The sequence below is a fragment of the Zosterops lateralis genome, assembly GCF_965231275.1.
Source record: "Zosterops lateralis genome assembly, chromosome: 4".
In the NCBI taxonomy this organism is placed as follows: Eukaryota; Metazoa; Chordata; class Aves; order Passeriformes; family Zosteropidae; genus Zosterops; species Zosterops lateralis.
Genome location: NC_139765.1, coordinates 3,361,871 through 3,381,363, shown reverse-complemented (window position 1 = coordinate 3,381,363; position 19,493 = coordinate 3,361,871). Strand labels below are relative to the sequence as shown.

Genomic DNA, 19,493 nt, shown 5'->3' with positions numbered 1-19,493 from the left:
TTTCAAATGGCAGTGCAGATTTCTGTGAACTTTATTGAAACTCCTTCTTTGGAAGAACAAATGAATTTCATTTCCTGCAACAACGGTGTGTTGTCTGTAGCAGAGGCTTTTAGACTGCAAACAAGGATTTACCAGGGGTGGGATCATTACCAGTTACAAAACCACTTTGCAAAATTAAATAATTAGCAAGGACATCAACTGCATTCTCCTGGCATAAGCCACATGAGACCTTTTACAAGTGCAAACTCCATTTTCAGTTCATCAATAACCTGAATTCATACAAAACCCACACATTAATGTTGATCTGCAACAGGACGAGCAGAGTGGATATTTTCATTTCATAAAATGCATACTGAAGTCTTAGATTACATTTAGCTTTAAGGCAGAGTGGAGAAAGCATTTTACCCGACCTCTGGGGGGGGAAAAGCCCCATGAAAATCGATCAGTTCTCATATCAGATTTTTTTAAAATGAAATTGCAATTAGAAAATGTGTGAGTACAGACTTCAAGCAAGAAATCAAACAAACTGGTTAATTTACACACATGGAACAAATGGTAAATAAAACTTCACTGACTCCAGTACAGCACTCAAGATGTAGCCACTTAAAAGAAAGTGTCTTTTAATAATTGAAATAAAGCCACTCAGATAGAGCCATTCACCTTTGACTTTGATGTCCTACCTATTTATAAAATGCTTCAATGTGTAGCTAAGTAGAAAAAACATTCAGCCTTGCAAAGAAAAAGGATGCAGGGTTGTTTGAGACAAGAGAGAGCCCATGGCAACAGAAAGTCAAATTACACTTCAGAAACACCAAAACAAAACCTGGAGCCTTTTTAAGACTCATCAAACAAACAGGACTCTCCTAAACAGGAAATGAAGAGCTGCTTTGATCAGTTTCAGTGTGCAGGGATTTATCTGGCTAATGGCCACTAACAGGGACACAGCTGCTGCTGCAGCAGGTCAGTGGCCTGCAGCTCAGAGCAAGCCCAGCTACATGGTTTAAACCCTCCAAAATGAATGATAACAGCCCCCTGCAGCCAGAAAATTCGCTCTGGTACCTTCTTCCTCTCATTAGGTATGAGGTTCGTATGTATTTCTGTGAGAATATATTCAATATTCCAATAATGAGTGTGTACTCTGTGCCAGAGCACAGACATGTTGCTTTAGAGAATTACACTGAAAATACTAAGCCTTGTTTAAAATCTGTTTTTATTTTCAGCGCTGAACTGCTACTTTATTATTTAGCTGAACATTTAGGTCTGAATCCACATTTTCTCACTTTAATTTTGCTCACCTTTTTGACAGAGGTGTTGCTTCCTTTTTTTTAAACCTCATAGCACTTTATACTGCTTTCAAAATTTCAGACTACCTGAGGTTACTGAAATTAGATGTATCACAAAATAACATTGACATTGAATATATGGTCTCTCTTGGTCAGATATTGAAGCAAGGCAAACCCATCCACTTCTTAAACCAGCAAACCATTGATTGCAGTCTTGTTCTGTTCTACCACCTGTATTAGCTTTGGATAGAAACTTTAAGAAACAAAACACAGGTGATTTTTGTTCCTGGTCTGCCGGATAAATGAAAATGTGTTGAGGGTGTGGCTGCTGGTATTTGGGTTTGGGTTGTTGTTTGGGGCTGTTTTTTTGGGGAGGGTGGCAAGGTTCATAATGTTATTTATTAAATACTGAGGTAGGAATATACCACCTAACTGATGCCACTGATTTGCTTCAGAGTGCCTTCTATTATGTATTCTATTTAACTGAAAAGCTTGTACAAAGTCCATTTATTCCATGCAGACGTTGGCTCTGGGTTGCCATTTTTGCCTAACAAAAGAAGAAAGCACAGGATACACTCAACACAAAGTCTCATCCCAATTGTAGTAAAATCATCCAGCAGCACTGCAGTTGCTAACAGCCATTTAGCACTGCTCTCACAAAACACACACCCACTATCTCAACAAGTTTGCCATGGTTGAGAAGCTCTGCAAAACTTTTCCTGGAAAGGATTCCTACAGAAGCTGTGGCTGCAGGCTCCAGCCCTCTTGAAAACAAGAATAGCAGAAAAAACTATACTGGACACTCAAATTCTTTAATTTTGGGATTGTTTTCTTACACTCTTCCATACAAAGTTTGGGATAATCTTCCAGATAACCTGACCCAACTCCTTAATAGTTCCCCAAAGGACTCATGGTGTTTTCTTTCCCCACTACACCACAATAAAAATTCATGGGTTTTTTATGTGAGTGCTCACCCACCACAGTAAAATTCATGTTTTTTCGTGTGAATGCTCACCCAGCCCAGAGAAGGGAGAGCCAACCTGACTTCCCTTCATTTTTCCATGTTTGATCACACATGGGAAAGACTTGGAACACTTCCCTCAAGGGGCACAACAGGGACAGTTGTTTCTACAACTACAGATGCCTGAAAAAAACCCAGCAGGTATTTTGCAAAGGTAGGAAGTACTAAACCTTAGTTGCTACACCTCTGCAAAGACTGGCAGCAAGAGCTGTGTGAAAAAAGGCAGAGTGACAGCAAAGGTGCTAAGGTTGAAGCACACTTCTGTATTATTGAGGTCAAATAAATTTATTTATTTCTAAAGCTTGTTTTCAAATCAATAATTATGGCCTTCATATGGCAGCAAGCCTGCCCCTTACATTCTCACAACCTCAGAGTTTCCCACTTTCACCCAAGCCCCCTAGAAACTTACTCATTAACAGCACCAGAAAACACTAGATCTTCCAAATATAAAGAGCAATTTCAACTTTTTTATATCAGCAGAACAGCTGGAAACCACTCACAGCCTTAGAAGTGGTGATGGAAATATTTGCCATATTTCTGACATGTTCCTGCCACCTTCTCACAGGCTCGTGGGTGCCCTGACACATCACTGGGACCTTTCAAACCTGGTCCCAAAGGAATTCTCTCCTCCCCAGGCCTCTCTCAGCCCCCAGAAAGGGCTGCAAGCAGTGATTTAAGACCACAGGTGAAGGGACTCTGTGAGCCTGGTGGGACCTGCAGCCTCAGCACTGCTCAGGTGAAATCAGGAAGCCACAAACACATCCCAGGTGTGCTGTGTGGGGACACTCCCTGCCACCCTGTTGTCCCTAACAGTGACATGCCCGAAAAGAAAGAGCATCTTCACTACTCCACAGGTAAACTGATATCCAAAACTGTCCATTTAAACAAACACCAAGCTTCTGAATGACAGTTCTGACTGCAGGCTTATTCCTTTTATCCTTTCAGTTCTGACTGCAGGCTTACTCCTTTTATCCTTTCAACTCAGGCCAGAAACACAAGCACCAAGAACAGGGATTCAGATCTGCCCAAAGCTGTTCTCCCACTGAGCACTACGGCAGCTTCCACTGGAATTCTGATTCCTACCTTATCCACTTTAAGTATCTGGGCCTCTGCAGCAAAACTTAAATGGAAACATATTAATCATACCAATAATATTCCATAGAAGCAACCACATAATCCAGATGGAATTCAGACATACTTTCTGCATTGGATGGCTTTTGTGCACTTGTGGTATGCTGTAAGAAAATGTTACTTTTCAACCTAATGCAATGCCAATAGGAAAACAGTGACCCAAAATCATGGAACATGATTTTGCTCTCTTTATCTGACTGGAGAATCCTCTGGAGAGTGGCACAGGGAGATCTGTCAGAAGATGTGCTCAAAAGGTCTCTTCAGACTTCGGCAGTTTCTTCCATTCCTCCCTTGATTCTCGCAGAGTTCTGTCAAAGCTGAATTGTTGCCTGGCTGCTGTGGGGTGTGCACACGGACTTTGGGGCTCTTGTGTCAAAGTATGGCACTAGAGCAGCCTTGAGTAAAGCAGTGTGCACCAAATAGAACTCTTAAGGCAGCAGAATACAGCTAACTTTGAACTACTCCTAGGAGAAAACCCTGACAGTATTTTAGTATCTAAACATTCACATATAAAAATATTTTTGTATGTCAAAATGTTGATAGTGCTGGAAAAAAACCTAATAACATTTGTTGACATTCTTGACATAGTTTCATATTTTATCTCCTAACAACAAAAGAACTGTCAAAAACGCTGGGTTAAATATGTACTTGTTACAGTATCTGTAAGATAAACACACCAAAAAAGGGTTTTCTATATCAAACTTTGCTATTTGAAACAGCTGATTTCTGTCACTCACACTATTTTGAACATACTGCTGCTACTTTATGAGGGAAGGATGTTTAATCAAGCAGAGCTCTGCAAATCCAGGCAGTCCAGTTTTTAGCCTTCATGTTTTAGAGAATTACCAACTAAACCAGACTTAAGTTACTGTATTACACCAAGAGCAATACATACCAATGCTAAAGCAATGTATAAAACTGTTCTCTTTAAAAAGAGTGGAGCCTGAGTGCTGGCTTGATTGGGAATGGGCTTTCATAGCTTTTTTTTTCCTGACATATTCCACAAAGTCAACTAGAGCACCAGCATGTCCAAAGCTGTCTTTAGATGAGCAGGAAAAATCAGGAGTTTAACAGCTCATGTATTTCTGTTCTGCTCCCCCAGAATATTCTTTGCATTGTGATTTTAAACCTGCCAACACTTAATAACAAAAAAATATGAATGTAGATACAAGGGGAAGTGTGCTCCAAGTTCAGATTCTCTCAGCATGACCACACAGGGTTGATATATATAAAAATAATCAGTATGCAAATATCTCCAAAGATGTGAGGACCAAAGTAATGAATAAGTCCATCCTTATAAACTGGAATATACCCCAAGTGACTTTGAAGTAAAATCAGCATCTCAACAAGTCAGGAGAGAGACACAAAGAGAAACCAGGTAGTTCCACACGTTCCTATGTCTGGAGTCACTTTTTGCAACTCCTTTTGCAAGACATAAATCAACAGCTTTGCTGAGAGCATTAAAACACTCAAAGTTCAGAGCCCTGAACCTTTCAAAATTATAATTTTAGTATTTACTATGCTAGACAGATTAATTTTTACAGTATGCAAATTACAATTCAGATTGTAGGAGGCATTTAAACAGAGGTGATTTACAATAGTGAAATATATTCAAATCAGAACATTTTGATTCATTTAGAACCATTAAAATGGTATCATTTTTGACATGTAACAGCTTTTTCAAGGACTTGTGGTTGGAAGAGGGAAGGCTGTGCAGACCAATAAAACTCTTAATGATATGAACCATATCCAAGAGCCAATATCTGACACAGCTCTAATACTTCAAGTAAAAACCAACAACTAAAAGCTGTAAGATGGACTCCCACAAGCACTCTCCCATCTTTGATAAGAATCAGAGCTACAATGAGCCTTTAGAGCATAATTATTTAATGTAATTTCTTGTGGAGTCCAAGAGGTGAATCACTCAGCTGTGTATCTGCATTTCAGGGAACAAAGACCATTTTGAAGTATGTTCTAGTCTTGATTTCATCTCCAGAGGACAATTTCATTTAGTGATGTAAAATATTTCTGTATTATAGAAATCTTATTCCTGCTCCAAACTGAACACCATCACATACCCTGGAAAGAAACAAATAATAAACAGTGTAAGTGACATAAACTGATGAAACGAAAATCAATTCTCCTTATCTCCCAATTCCCAAGGTTTTAGCTGACAAAGGCTTTTTAAAATAAATGCTTTGACAATCTGTCATCGATATGGAACATTTACATTTCCAAATAAAGGGTGTAATTTTGAAATTGCTATTATACATTCACATTGCCCATAGAAACATAATCCTGTTCATGTATGAAAGACTGAGTACCACACAGACAATACTCACATACAAGAACAGGCCTCCTGAAGTTTTTATATTGCATATTATAATATTTGCTTGATGCAGGATAATCGGTTGCTAACAAATGAATTTGCTCTTCTTTCCTCTTTTTCTACAAACTTGTTTCCATTTTTAAGCAAAGACGTTAAACTAGGTATTTATCAAAGACATCAGATGAGGTATTTATCCAATCATTTGGGTTTAGAAAGCTTAAGAAAACCCCACAAGCTGTTTTAGTGATCACTTCTCTATAAGAAATGAAGCTATTTGCACATTTCAACAGCTGCTCTCAACATAAATGAACTCTGGTGATGCTGTTTTATACCACAGTGACACAGACTCTGAGCTTCAGAAGGCTGAAAATTACTTTTTTATTTCTGGAATGTGTCTTTCTTTTATACTGTTCTACACAGACCAATTTGATTGGTGAAACAAAGACAAACTTTTTCAATCACATTGGTCAGAACAGAGGGACATCAAGAAGAAGTCCCTTCTAGGAAAAGGAATGAAAAACATCGATATAGTTTACAAAAAACACTTCTCTTGTTTACAGAAAATTCTCTGGGGAAAAAAATTTCAGAAAACCAGAACACCTCAGGCATGGAACCAGGGCTACACTCTGGCACTTGGGAAGCAAAATTTTAACCCAGCTATGAAACCAAGGTGAATAAAGAGGGCTGGGAAAGCAGCACTGAGATGCCTCTGTCGGTGTGGACTAACCAAAACCACAAGGCAGAACTCTCTCTGAGAAAGCAAACAGCAGTGCAGAAACCTCTAGAGAAGCTGGTGTGCCAAACCAACCTGTCTCCAGGCTGTACTCCCATGGGGAAGCAGTAGTTGAGCTCCAGCCTGGCGATGTTCCCCAGGCGCAGCACGATCCCGGCGCCGTAGGACCAGCGGATGCACTCGGCCAACCTCTGCAGGTGTGCCATGGGACCATCTCCTGCAGGAAAACACCAGGGCATGAGCAGCAAAGCAAGAGAGCAGGACTGCAACAAACATACTGGGATTTCAGCTGGATTGTTGGCTTGGCTGTGTGTCCCACTATATCTGTGTCTCCACTAGTGAGAAGGAGGAAATGAGTATTAAAGACTTCAATGCTTTGCTGCTCCCTTCCCTCCATTTCCTGAAGGGAACTTACAGGAAAGGTGGAGAGAAACTCTTGACAAGGGCCTGGAGTGACAGGACAAGGGGCAATGGCTTCACACTGACACAGAGGAAGTTTGGATTGGATATGAGGAAGAACTTGTTCCCTGTGAGGGTGGGGAGGCCCTGGCACAGGTTGCCCAGAGAAGCTGTGGCTGCCCCATCCCTGGAAGTGTCCAAGGCCAGGTTGGATGTAGCTGGGAGCAACCTGGAATAGTGGAAGGTGTCCGTGCCCAGGGCAGGTGGAAGAACAAAACAAGCTTTAAGGTCCTTTCCAACCCAAACCATTCTGGGATCCTTTTCTATGATTTAGTGGGTTTTTTATTATTTTTAAGTTGATTGAAGTATCTCCCTCCCGTATGGATGTCACCTTTCTTACATCAAGTAAGGCAGACATCAACTATCACTATATTCTAAAACTGACTAAAATCACATTGAAAAGTCATACATTAATACACTGAAATGTATCCTGAATAGATTTAGGGATAAGTGGAGAAAGAGCCCCATCAAACACCACACCTTCATCTAATGCCACCACTTTTTATTTAGTTCACTCCCTAGAAAGAACCCTACTAAACCATCATTTTTCATTGTCCCTTCAGAATGGTGTAAGGTAGGAAGTGTTAGTTACACACTGGTCTGCAAACATCACCTATTCACAGACATTACCATTACACTCCTGGCTCTTTTTCCTACAAGTTGTGCTGGAAATTATGGAGAGAGCTAAATAAACTACTGGCAGTCTATCAATTATATTTAAGTTAAAAGCTGCAGGTTTTTGACAGGCACCAAAATACATGCAGTAAACAAAGTGCTTCTGAGTGAATAGACACAGAACAACTCTCCTTTTAACTTTTATATGAAGAGAAGAGGGGTTTTTTTCATCCTGTTGAGTCTTACCATAGTTGAGATTGCAGAGATTTCCAGCATTAAGGAAGAAATGTGTTCGGAAAAGATCTCCAAACCCTCCGCGGCCAGGCCGGAAAGGCAGAGGGGTGTAGAGATGCACCCCTCCAGCCCAGTAGGCTTCTCCTCCCAAATAATCACCTGCTTGGGCAAAATTTTGGAATAAAGGCATTTGCTGTGCAACATCTTAAAAGAATCACTTGGTACAAAAACACATCTGTAAGTTGTTTTACATTCCGTAAGTTTATATTCCATTTCTACCCTTTACAACTCTCCCCATTTGATTCCAACTCTCTCCAAACTCACCCCAAACTGTAAGTTTGAATAATTAGCACTTCTATAAACTGTCCAAGGGAAGTGGATTTTTCTTCCTTCCCTCACCTGAACAGCCTGAGGCATGCACCTACTCACAGCAGTTCAGCAGAATTACCTCCTGACCACCTCTGCAATACTTCCCTTGGTTTTAAAAATGAGAAATTGATACAACTGAACGACTAATTTCAAAAGAGACTGGATATTGAATCCCCTGATAACAGCAGAGTAAGGAATAGAGCAGAGGAAGTTTCTTGCCCTCCAAACACCTCTGTTGAGAAGATTGTCTTTCCCCTAAGTGAACACAGGCTGTATCAAATAAACTGTTGCCATAACCATGTTTTGGGAACTTTTCCAGCTTGAAGGTTGCTTACTAATTGAAATGACACACTGGAAGTGTGCAAGTCTGAACACACGCATGGTTTACAAAGTTAGTAATTAATTACAGCTTAACTAAGAACTACCTGGCTTTATCCCATTGTGAACTACTCTGTAACGACAGATCAAAGCCATAAAACTTCTCAAAGCACCGAATGAGTGAAATTATTTTCAGGTTATACAAAGTTTAAGGGCTGTCTGTGACACACTAATATTTACAGTTCTGTCAGAGGAGGGGGATTTAAAAAGAGTCAGACCTTCACTCTGGGGTCCAATGCTGTACATACTGAATCCACGCACACTTGTTGGTCCACCAAGGTAAAATCTGGTGAATACAGAGAAAATTAATTCAATGCTTCACTAAAAAGTAACTTTCTAACAGGTTTAGTAATGTGATCTTTAAACACCAGCAGTAGAAGGCAAAATTGGCTACAGAGTGAAGAGGTATGTGTCTGAATAAACCTATGCCTGCTACAGAATTTTACACCATTTTGCAACCATAAATGTGGGCAGCAGAGCTACTACACAGCAAATTATAAATATTTACTGGCCCAATATGAAAATGGCTTGAGTATGAACATGCAATTATAGCTAACTATTTTATAGCTAACATTTTATTCTCCTCAGAACTACTACTATTTTTCTCTTGTGCAGTTTTCTATATACAATACCTCTGTTGACTGGAAAAAAAAAAAAAAAAACAAGCCCCAAACATTTTAAAAACTTGCCTGTCAGCTATACTGGATGGCCTGTCTCCAATAGGTACCAGCATCCCGCCCCAGAGTGATGTTGAAATAACCTTTGGAGAGAAAAACAAGTTGTTTATTAGTACTTATCCCTCAGGCAGAGCTCCCATCGATCTCCCAGAGTTACAACTGCTCACACCCTGTGGATATCACACCCTGTATGTTGGATTTGCAACAGGATTTTCAGGAAACTCTTGGTGGCTGCTGCCCTCTTCCTTTTATGCAGTGCTGTGCCTTGAAAATGTCAATGCAGCACATTGGAAACAAATGCTGCTTCCACAACAGGTGAAGGGAGCACTCAACCTCATCCAGCACCTCTTCTTGAGAATTTTCATGCCTCAAATTAAGACAACACTGCTGCCATCAATTATTCCTGGCAATTTGAAATCCACAGGAGACTGCAACTCAAATCACTGAAATAAACAGATATAATTATCTGCTTGCTGCCTGTGTGCCAGATAGAAATATTACTGACAGACAGTGAGATCTATTGTCAATACCTTTGGGATATAAATCATTGTAACCCCTAACTTTTTAAATCTTCCTGATAAAGTTGCAGTTTAATTCCCCTTTCAGCTCCGAAAAGAATTTACTGCACTATCTCCATGTGATAAAAACCTTCTTTCTAAATGCAGTTAGAAATATTCCTGTGATATGTTGAAATCCTTATTTCAGTTCTTCAGTATTTCAATTCAAAACTCTATTTCCACCTCATACTAAATCAATGCTGCTGAAATCAGTCTTCCCATTTTTTCCCAATAATCTTACACACAAGAAACAATTACATGCTATGACACCAAGATGAATAATTATATATTCATCATTTCAATTAAAAAGAAAATTAAAACAAGATTATACAGAATCTTCATGAAGGTTTCAAAACTTTTAAGTTCTTCAAAAACTTTCAAGGTTCTTGAAAAATCCCTCCTAAGGAAGACCATAAAGAACAGACATGACCAGCATCACTTCTGGAAGGAAAACCATTCTTATGATGAACTCTGAAACAAGTTCTCTCCAAAATTCCCACTTTTCAAGTGACTGTGCACAGCAGGAACATAAAGTTAAAATAAACTTCAAGATGATTTTGTTTTCTGGAAAACAAACTAAGTTATCTATCCCAGCCATTTTTCACAATCTTTTTTTCCTAACCAATAGTGAAAAATAATCCTAAGAAATAGGTTTAATAGCCCCAGAAAAACTTCAGATCAATTACTAAAATAGCTTTTTAAAAAATTACCGAATCCCAGAGAAGTTGCTTATTCAACTGAAATTCAAAATCCTCTTTCAGAAAGCTCACATCTCCACCTGTGTAGCCAGCCAGCTCCTGCAAAGACACAGATTTATGGAAGTTGCAACAGATATTACATGTTTCTTTCCTCTAAAAGTCCAGCATGTCTGCAACCAGCACAGGTAATATTTTTCTTTAGAAGAAATACAGAAACATAGTGAGGCAGTTGCATTTTGGACTGAGGCATGCACGAACCTCAGAAAAATGAGCAGCATTTTTTCCTTTTCTGAATATTAAACCAAACTATTGCTTTCTGAGCCATTTTGTAAATGAAGGCAAGACAGAATGGAGCTGGAAATTTCAGCATCAAAAATCAAGGCTGTATCTCCCTAGATCTGAGAAGATTTCATGTGGTGAAGAAGAGCATGGCACAATTTGTCATTTTCACTGAACTAACTCAGTGTTAAGAGGCAGGATCTAACAAATGACACAGGACCTAAACCCTGAATTACAACCACTTTTCTCAGTCACAACAGTTTCAACTGCTGCTTACTTTTAGTTCCAGTGGCATTTCAAATCTGCCCCTAAAGCACTGAAGAAGTTAAAGCTTCTGAAGTATTACCCATACAGCACAAAAGCCAGCTTTTAAAAAGGCTGTGATTGTAACAACAGTGAAAAGCACTTTCTGTGCCAAAATGATACACGCATATGCTTTGCAGAGTTATTTTTTACCTAATCTTTCATTTCTAACTCTCAGAAATTTTGTAAGTAGCAACAGGACTACAGCCTGGCAATCTGTGCAGGACAGTGTTAAAAAATAAGGGCTAAATAACACCCATTGAAAGTGAAGTGCAAATACTGTCAGGGATAGTGTCTCTCAGCTAATAAATAATTTAATGCTGATGGAGAGGCTGTGCTCTTTGACTAATGGCATACAAATGAAAAACTTCTACCCTAAAGAAAGGTTTTATGACTTTAAAAGGCACACTCAGAAAACAAAAAATGTAATTACCAGCCCACATTGTTTCCTAGTCAACTTTAGATTAATTTCTAACTTTAGACATTTTTAACATGAACATCAATTAGATAAATTAAGACTTATTGGAACACAGAAATAAACCCCAATAATAACAGCACAAGTGATTTAAAGCTACCTGATTAATTTTCAGCAAAGCACCTCGTTTTGGCAGGATTGAGGAGTTCCGGGAATCAATTACCATGGCGTGCTGAAAGGAACAAAAAAACACTGGGTTAAGTTCTCAATTCTGCTGAATGCCTCAGGGTGAGACCATTATTTTCCTTCCAAAACTGTGCAAAAAGTGGAAGGACAACCACAGCTCCAGCTAAGATCAGTGTAGCTACATGGATTTAGGAAGAATATCACTACAGACTGGCTTTGTTTGACATTTACAGGCCACATGAAATGCATATATTTGTATGTTCTGCCCATGGCATGCACCAGAAACAATCTGCAAAGAGTTTATTTCCTACAGTTGGTAAGCTGCAAGTGAGCAGAAACTGGCATGTTTACAAAAGGCTTAGGATGAGGAAATTTACTCTTCCTGTCAGCTGCAAAACAAAGTAATTCTGCAAAAAGAGAGGGCAGGTGAGACAGAGGGAGAACAAGCCAAAGCCTGACAGTCAACTGTGATTCCCTGTTCTCCCTTTGGGCTTCCTGGATTATCCCATGGCAATGACCAAACACAGCAAAAGATGTCTGAAGGAAAACACATTCCCTCTCCAAAGACAAAAAGGTCCTTTGGTATCACTCCTAAGTATGAGATGAATTTAAAATATTATCATGAAGAAGCCTTACAGAGAGAGAAGATTTCAGAGAGTGTCCACTTTCCTCTCGAACAGAAAAGGAAGCTGTTCTAGCAAGGCAGCCAAGCTCTCTCCACACACCTTCCCACTTCACTGTGTGATCAGTCTTCCACAAGGGAAACTACAATAAAGAATTGAGAAAGTCATGGAAACAATTGTTACAAAATAAAAATAAATATTTTTTTTTATATTTGACTCCATGGCTGTCTTTCCAAACTTCTTGAAACAGAGAGAAACCCTTTTCCATTTCAGAGTTGAGTTATGCTAATTCTGCTCCAGCCAAGAGAGTTAGATGCACACTAATTAATCCATTCCAAATGGAAAATATCTTGAATTGGGCTGATACAGTAAGCTAGGCAGCCAGCTGCCTCTCTAAAATGATAATTAAAAAAAAAAAAAAAAAAAAAAAAAGAAGAAAAACATATTGGCATTTTTATATGAAATGTAAATGAAGCATGTGTTCCACTCGTGCTACACTCACATTTAATTCCAGTGACACTCCTCTGTCTGTTTCTCGCAGAGAGCTCCAAGGGAACTGTCCAGTTACTTTGTATATATTAACTGAAAAACTGAAACACAACATTACTGGCAGCTTTGAAAGGGAAACTAGTCAAGGTACAGCTCTGAATAATCACAAAAAATTAACTAATCAGCTCTGCTACATCATTTCCAGATACTCAGGAAAGAATAAATGTGATTTTGACTTAATGGAAGATCTTATTAATTGTTTTATATTCCTTCACTAAAAAGAGAAGTAGAGAAAAATTCATCCCCTACTTTCTTTCAAAGATTCCAGGCCGTGGTTTGAAGAAGGACAGGCCATATGAAGTTTCCTTTGTTCCATAGGAGAACTGGAAGGTCACTTTTTCTGCACGTCCAAGGAGGTTTGGGAACTTGAGGCCAAGCACCTACAGAAAATAAAGAAAGAAACCCCCAAAACACTTGACAAACAAACAAAAACCTCCCCACATCACAGCATTTTATATTGTTTGCTGTCTTGCACCTTAATCATATGCTGAAGGCAAGGAAATCATGAGAATTAGAAATTCAGATATTTAAAAATACTTGTAACTGAATGTCGTTTTTTTCTCAGTTAGTTGTTTGTCTGCACTGGCAGCAAAAGCCAACAGTGCAAGTTACAATCAAAAAACAAACTTTTATTGCTGTTCATTGCTCAGGAAAGAATAAATGTAATTTTTACTTAATGGAAGGTTTTATTAATTGTTTTATATTCCTTCACTAAAAATAGAAGTAGAGAAAAATGCTGCACTGTTGTTGTGTGTTCTATTGCAAAAGAATACTAAAAAAACTCCCAGATCCTGACTGCCTTTGTCTGGAAGCAAACCAGCAACCTGAGCTTTGTAATGATGGTTATTATGCCATAAAGAGAAAAGGCTTTTAGTATAAAGTACTAGATGTATAAACTTCAGCTGAATTTTAGGAATTAGAATAAATAAATCTATTTAACTCTTATGAAAACATAATCTGTGTTGCCAATATCAGTGTATACAACTCATGCTTTTAGAGCATCCACAAGTGATAAATTAAAATCAAATGGAAGAGGAAGCTGAGCATAAAAAGAGAAATCCAAGCAGTTTCCAGTCAGCTCTGGGCAGCACTGGAAGGAACAGGCAGGATTCCCTGCTGGACTTGGTTCCTGCATAAGCAGCTCCCAACTCACCCAGTTCCAACTCTCCTTGCACATGGCAAAACACCATCCCCTGAGTCATCTGGGAACTTATCCAGGTTAAAAATACCCCCTAAGAGGAAAAGGATGAGTCCCCTTGATCTGGCTTATCCACCAGCCCCAGGCACAGCTGCCCTGTGCAAGTGAGAAGGCAAAAAAAGGGTGCAGGATGAGCACCTGGAAGCACAAATCTGCTCAGAGAACAGCGGCACAGCTGGTGCTTCCTGTGGCAATTGGTAAATATTGTTCACTCAAGATTTTCATCTGATGTATCCTTAATTGAGTCATAGAAAAACAAGTTTCAAAGCTTGTAGAATTCATGAAAACCTTGTGTTCTACAGCCCAAAATAACTGATACTGGGATAAACGACAAAAATTAAGAACAATTTCTAAGTCAAATATAAAGCTTTTTGACTGAGAAGAAAAATACTTCAGGTATATCTCATAGCAACAAATTCCTTAAGAATCTCTCCAGTATATGAAACATCTTAAATATACAGAAATAATTCAAGAAGTTTCAAGAATTAAAAAACTAACATGCTGAGCTGGAAGTTACAGCACTGTCCCTCAGCTCAAGATAAGCTTTTGCTGAATAAAAGGCTTGACAAAGTCTTAGTAAGGCTGGATCTTCAAACTCCTTGCCAGGTTTAAAACTAAAGTTAAGAGGAATATCAAAAGGCATTACTAATAATTTAAAATAATAATTTGAAACAATCCATACCATGCTGCCCTCATTGTTGCCAACCATGGTGTTATAGCTCCCAGTTAACCTTCTCAATTCTGTTACCTCAAAGGTCACATCTAAACCATTTGGAAGGGCATCATCTCCTAAAGAAACAAATGAAGTGTTACCTCTAAAGAATTATTTTTAAAACTGCAGAAAGATTACTTGAATTATTTGAAAACTGAGTTAAGGCATAATAGAAGTCCATGTTACAAAGTGAAATGGCTCGAGAAAAGGATGTTTAGATGTAGAATTTGATTCAACCATAGGATAACTGGCTTTAATCATTTCATGTCAATGTGATGTGCAATACAAGTACAGGACATATTTTCAAGCTTTCCCTCACACGTTCCTTGAAACTTTGGATTAAAGAAAGCTCACTGTAAGTATTTTAAGTGCTGAAAATTCCCTCATGGACAAGTAATATTTAAATACACATATATGCAAACACATGCAAATGTATTTCCTTCAGGGGGATAACTGATGTAAATACATTTGTATCCACAGCACACCCACATGTTCATCTAAAATTTATATAAAGATATACAAGACTAAATTACACACACAAAGAATTACACATGGAAATACATACTATAGACATGAATATATGAGTAAAAAAAGATGAGGATTAATGAGGATTAATACACACCATGACAGGTGTCAATCAGGACATCCACCTGCCTAAAGATTCCGAGACGAAGCAACTTCTCACGAGCTTCGTGTGATTTTTTCATCACCTACAGCACAAGAAAAGCAAAACAATAGTAGTAGAAATTCTCAGTCATAGAATCACAGGATATTTGGGTTGGAAGGGGCTTTCAAGATTATCTAGTTCCTCTGAATCTTTCAGGTTAAAAAAATAACAAGGGTAAATCAGTTAACATGCAGCTAAGTTGTGAAATATTCACAGATTTTGTATGTAAAGACACAAATGTGCACCTTCAAAACAGAACACAAGCACTTGAACACTTGCATCTGCAGAAATAATTTAAACCCAGAGCATCTGGCTCAATACCTTCACACCCTTCATTAGTTTGCTTCCTAATTAATAGTTAAACAATTATTCAAATAGGTTCTAGTAGTCATAACTTATTTAGGAGTTGCCCCATGTCTGAAGGGAGTAGCCCAAAGCAGAAAAAAGAGGGGGGAAATTATTATTATTATTATTATTATTATTATTATTATTATATTAATTATTAAACAGCAGGCCTGTTATTCACTGCAATCACTGCAACACTTACATCAATGAGGTTTTTTGCCTTGAAAACATCAGCAATTTCATACATGATGATGTCATCTTTGGTCCTCCCAAGTCCATCAAAGTGTACGTGCTGAACCACCACCTAAAACACAACAAATCTTCACACACAAGTACTGGATTTGCATCTAATAACCACCAGGATCAAGGTCACTAAGGCACAAAAATCACTGTGAGAAAGCCTGATGATTCCTAAAGGCTAATTCCCTACTTTATCAGAAATCAGTGTTATCTAAGATTCTGGGATGTTGTTCCCATAACACAAAAATGAGTGGAAAGAGATCTCTAACACAAAGTTAACACTGGTTGTACCAGAAGAAAAGCCTAACAGACTGCTGAGGTTTTAGTTGTAAATGTTCTATGGACAGAGAAGCAACAGCAGAAATCACACAAATATTAACATAAGACAAAATTATGTAGTTGGTCATAATTGTTTGCTACTTTTATCAGCTACACATAAGCAAAGAATTAAAAGAAGAAAAATCAAGCAAGTGTACAAGCCACAAATATTTAAACTCTATTAAAACCATCCACAGAAGCAGTGCAGCTTCAAATGCAGCTGAAAATCACTCCCATGATGAGATTTTATAATTTCATCTTGATACATAATTACCTGAGACAATTTTACTGTAAAAAAATCACAGCACCTTCCACGCTACCCAGTACAAATGGACTGGAAATATTGCATTTCCCTCATTTTTCCCAACCTTTTAGGGGTAAATGTCAAAAAAAAATCTGCTTCAAATAGTTGTCAAGGATTGGAACAGCCTGCCCAGGGCAGTGACCACCCCTGGGGGAATTAAAAACCATGTGGATGTGGCACTTGGGACATGGTTTAGTGCTGGGTCAACAGTTAAAACTCTGTGATCTCAGAGGTTTTTTCCAACCTGAACAATTCTCAGATTCTATTCTAGAGTTTGTCAAAGAGACTGTGCAGATTATACAACCTCTATCAGAAATATGACTTTATGTATCCATGTATAACAAAACAGCAAAATAACAGCAACCAACTATTGATTAAAAAAAACTTCCAAGGCATTTATTTCTCTCCACAAAAGAAAAAAAAAAATAATTCAGGATACTGCTCAGGCACTCACATCTTTGTTTTCAAGGATTTCCTGCTTGGTGTCAGGTTCAACTTCAACCACCTCAGCTTCCTCTCCCAAGGCACCAAAGTCTGGCCCATCCATTGGAAGAGGCTCCAAACTCTGAAAGAAGAAAAGAAAACTGCATTTAACAGGGTGCACAATTTGTGATTTGTGCCTTTTGTAAATGAGGACACACACGTGGTTCTCAGCAGTGCACTCATCAAATCCTAAAGGAAAAATAGCACAAAGAGAACTAAAATGAAAGGAATTACCACAACAGCTGACACCTACCTGCTTGCTGAAATTTTTAATGAAAGCTAAATAGCTTCCACATTAAATAATTACTGAGAAATACTCAGCATTCTTCCAAAAAATAGCTTTAACTTTTAAGGCAAGCCTCCTGTGTAAAAAGATGAATTCCACCTTCTTAAAAAAATAAAGAAATAAAAAAACAACAACAACAAAAAAAAAAAATCAGGCAGTAACTTCTCTGGTTTAGGTTTTTTAGAGGCAGAAGAGTTTGAATGTTGAATAAAATAAAAAAAAGGGTGTTCTCAGAATGTTAGTTTGCTTTGCATGTATTTATTAATTTGCCTTTATATTTCACTGTTTCTTTTAGAAGTAAACTTTCAAATAAGGCTGGAGAACCTCAGGCTCTGACCATCAGAGCCAAACACAGCATGGCTTATTTATTATACCTGAAAGAGTCCTAAAATAAGATTTATCAGAAGAGCTGCTTTCCTGAACAGTAAAATTGCTGTTGCATATCAAAATCCAGTTAAAGGAAGACAGAAGCTTTTCCCACTGTCATAATTTTCATGCAAGTGTGAAACACCCTGTGTCCACACAACATTGTCTAGCAGCTCACACCACAGATGGGCACAAAACAGAGAATAGAAGCAAAAAAATTTCTTGAAACAGAAATCACATTAGTCACAATATTTATGTACTCCAGAGCCATAACTGGAGGTAGCTCGCTGCAGTTGTTCTTCAGCCTTAAAACTGAACATTTAGACCTTTATGTTTTTTTCTATAAGCACTGGTGGAGATTTGTGCATCTATTAATGATGATTTCAGGCATGTGAGGCTCTCAGCCCTCTCCAAACAAATTATCTTTCCTCCAATTCTCACCAGGGCTGCTTCTCTTTGCACTGTATTTTCTCAGCTACTTGTTTTGGGTTTGGTTTGGGTCGTTTTTATTCTGCTTTCATTTCCCCAGTCTCCTTCTTGCCAGCCCACCCCTTCCCCATGGGAGATCAACCCTGGGAAAGCCTCAGGAAAGACCTGAAAAAGACCCAGGTTTTTATAGGACGAAATGTTGTGCTTAGTAAGAAATTTTTCTCCTTTCTGAAGGTGGTGAGGTCCTGGCACGGGTTTCCCAGAGCAGCTGTGGCTGCCCCATCCCTGGAAATGTCCCAGGCCAGTTTGGATGGGGCTCTGAGCAACCTGGGACAGTGGAAAGTGTCCCTGGCCATGGCAGGGGGGACACGTGTGACCAATGACCACAAAGGTCACTTCCAAGCTTCCACGATTCTATAAAAACACCTGCTGGAGTCCAGGGCATCCCTCTGGGCACCCTGGAAAGTCACAGACCTGGGCAGAGAGGGCTGGGACCCGAGAAAGAGGGTCTGGGGTCTGTGCAGGGGGGTTTGTTCAGAGCCAGACCCAAAAACCTCCACAGGTCGAGGAGGGAAAAACACTCCCTGGACCCACACCAGCCTTGGAATCTCAGATGAGAGAAACCATAAACCCCGAGAACACCCAGAAATGAGCTGGGAAGGCAAAGCGCCTCCGAGAACGAGCACAGGCTCTGACTCTTTTTTCTCCCAGCCCCGGCCCGGCTGTGCCAGAAGCGGCCGAGGCGGGACACGGCCCGAAGGTCGCGGCGGGGAGCGCGGGGTTTTGCGACCTTCGGGCGGCCCCGGGGCGGGTGTCCGGGTCCTACTCCCGGCGTGTCCCGCCCCGGAGGATCCCCAGGGCCCCGGCGCTCACCCGGGCGTGCACGGTGCCCATGGCGGCGGCGGCGGCGGGGCCTCGGCGGCTCCGGCGGGCTCGGGGCGCTCAGGGCCGCAGCGCGGGCGCGGCCATGACAGGCGGCCCCGCCCCGGCGCCCATTGGTCGGGACGGCGGGAAGGGGCGGGGCCACAGGAGCGCTTCCGGGGGTCAGCACAGACAGGGGTCACATAGAGCTGGGGATTAGCAAAAATCCCGGGAATTCGCAAAAATCTCGGGAAGTCGCACAAATCTCGGGAGTTCATACAGATCCTGGGAGTTCATACAGACCCTGGGAGTTCGCGCAAACCCCGGGAATTCATACAGACCCTGGGAATTCGCCCAAATCCTGGGAATTCGCAAAACCCCCGGGAATTCGCAAAAAACCTCGAGAATTCGCACAAATCCTGGGAATTCGCCCAAACCACGGGAG

The 19,493-nt window shown here is 39.8% G+C and overlaps 1 protein-coding gene and 1 long non-coding RNA gene across 2 annotated transcripts; one reads left to right on the top strand and one right to left on the bottom strand.

Moving 5' to 3' along the window:
* Positions 1-14: 14 nt before the first annotated feature.
* On the top strand, positions 15-4,736 carry LOC310908316. Its single transcript, XR_014589830.1, has 3 exons — positions 15-2,265; positions 2,308-3,213; positions 3,250-4,736. It is a non-coding gene; the product is annotated as an uncharacterized lncRNA (long non-coding RNA).
* Positions 4,737-4,922: 186 nt separating this feature from the next.
* Positions 4,923-19,142, bottom strand: SAMM50 (SAMM50 sorting and assembly machinery component). Its single transcript, XM_083859187.1, has 15 exons — positions 19,061-19,142; positions 17,078-17,188; positions 15,964-16,065; positions 15,372-15,459; positions 14,720-14,826; positions 13,089-13,219; positions 12,793-12,880; positions 12,304-12,432; positions 11,642-11,713; positions 10,497-10,583; positions 9,242-9,312; positions 8,771-8,838; positions 7,818-7,964; positions 6,573-6,714; positions 4,923-5,514 (listed from the first exon to the last, which is right to left on the bottom strand). Exons 1-15 carry the CDS (start codon positions 19,079-19,081, stop codon positions 5,469-5,471), a joined length of 1,410 nt encoding a protein of 469 aa, XP_083715313.1. The 5' UTR covers positions 19,082-19,142; the 3' UTR covers positions 4,923-5,468.
* Between the last annotated feature and the right edge of the window lie 351 nt (positions 19,143-19,493).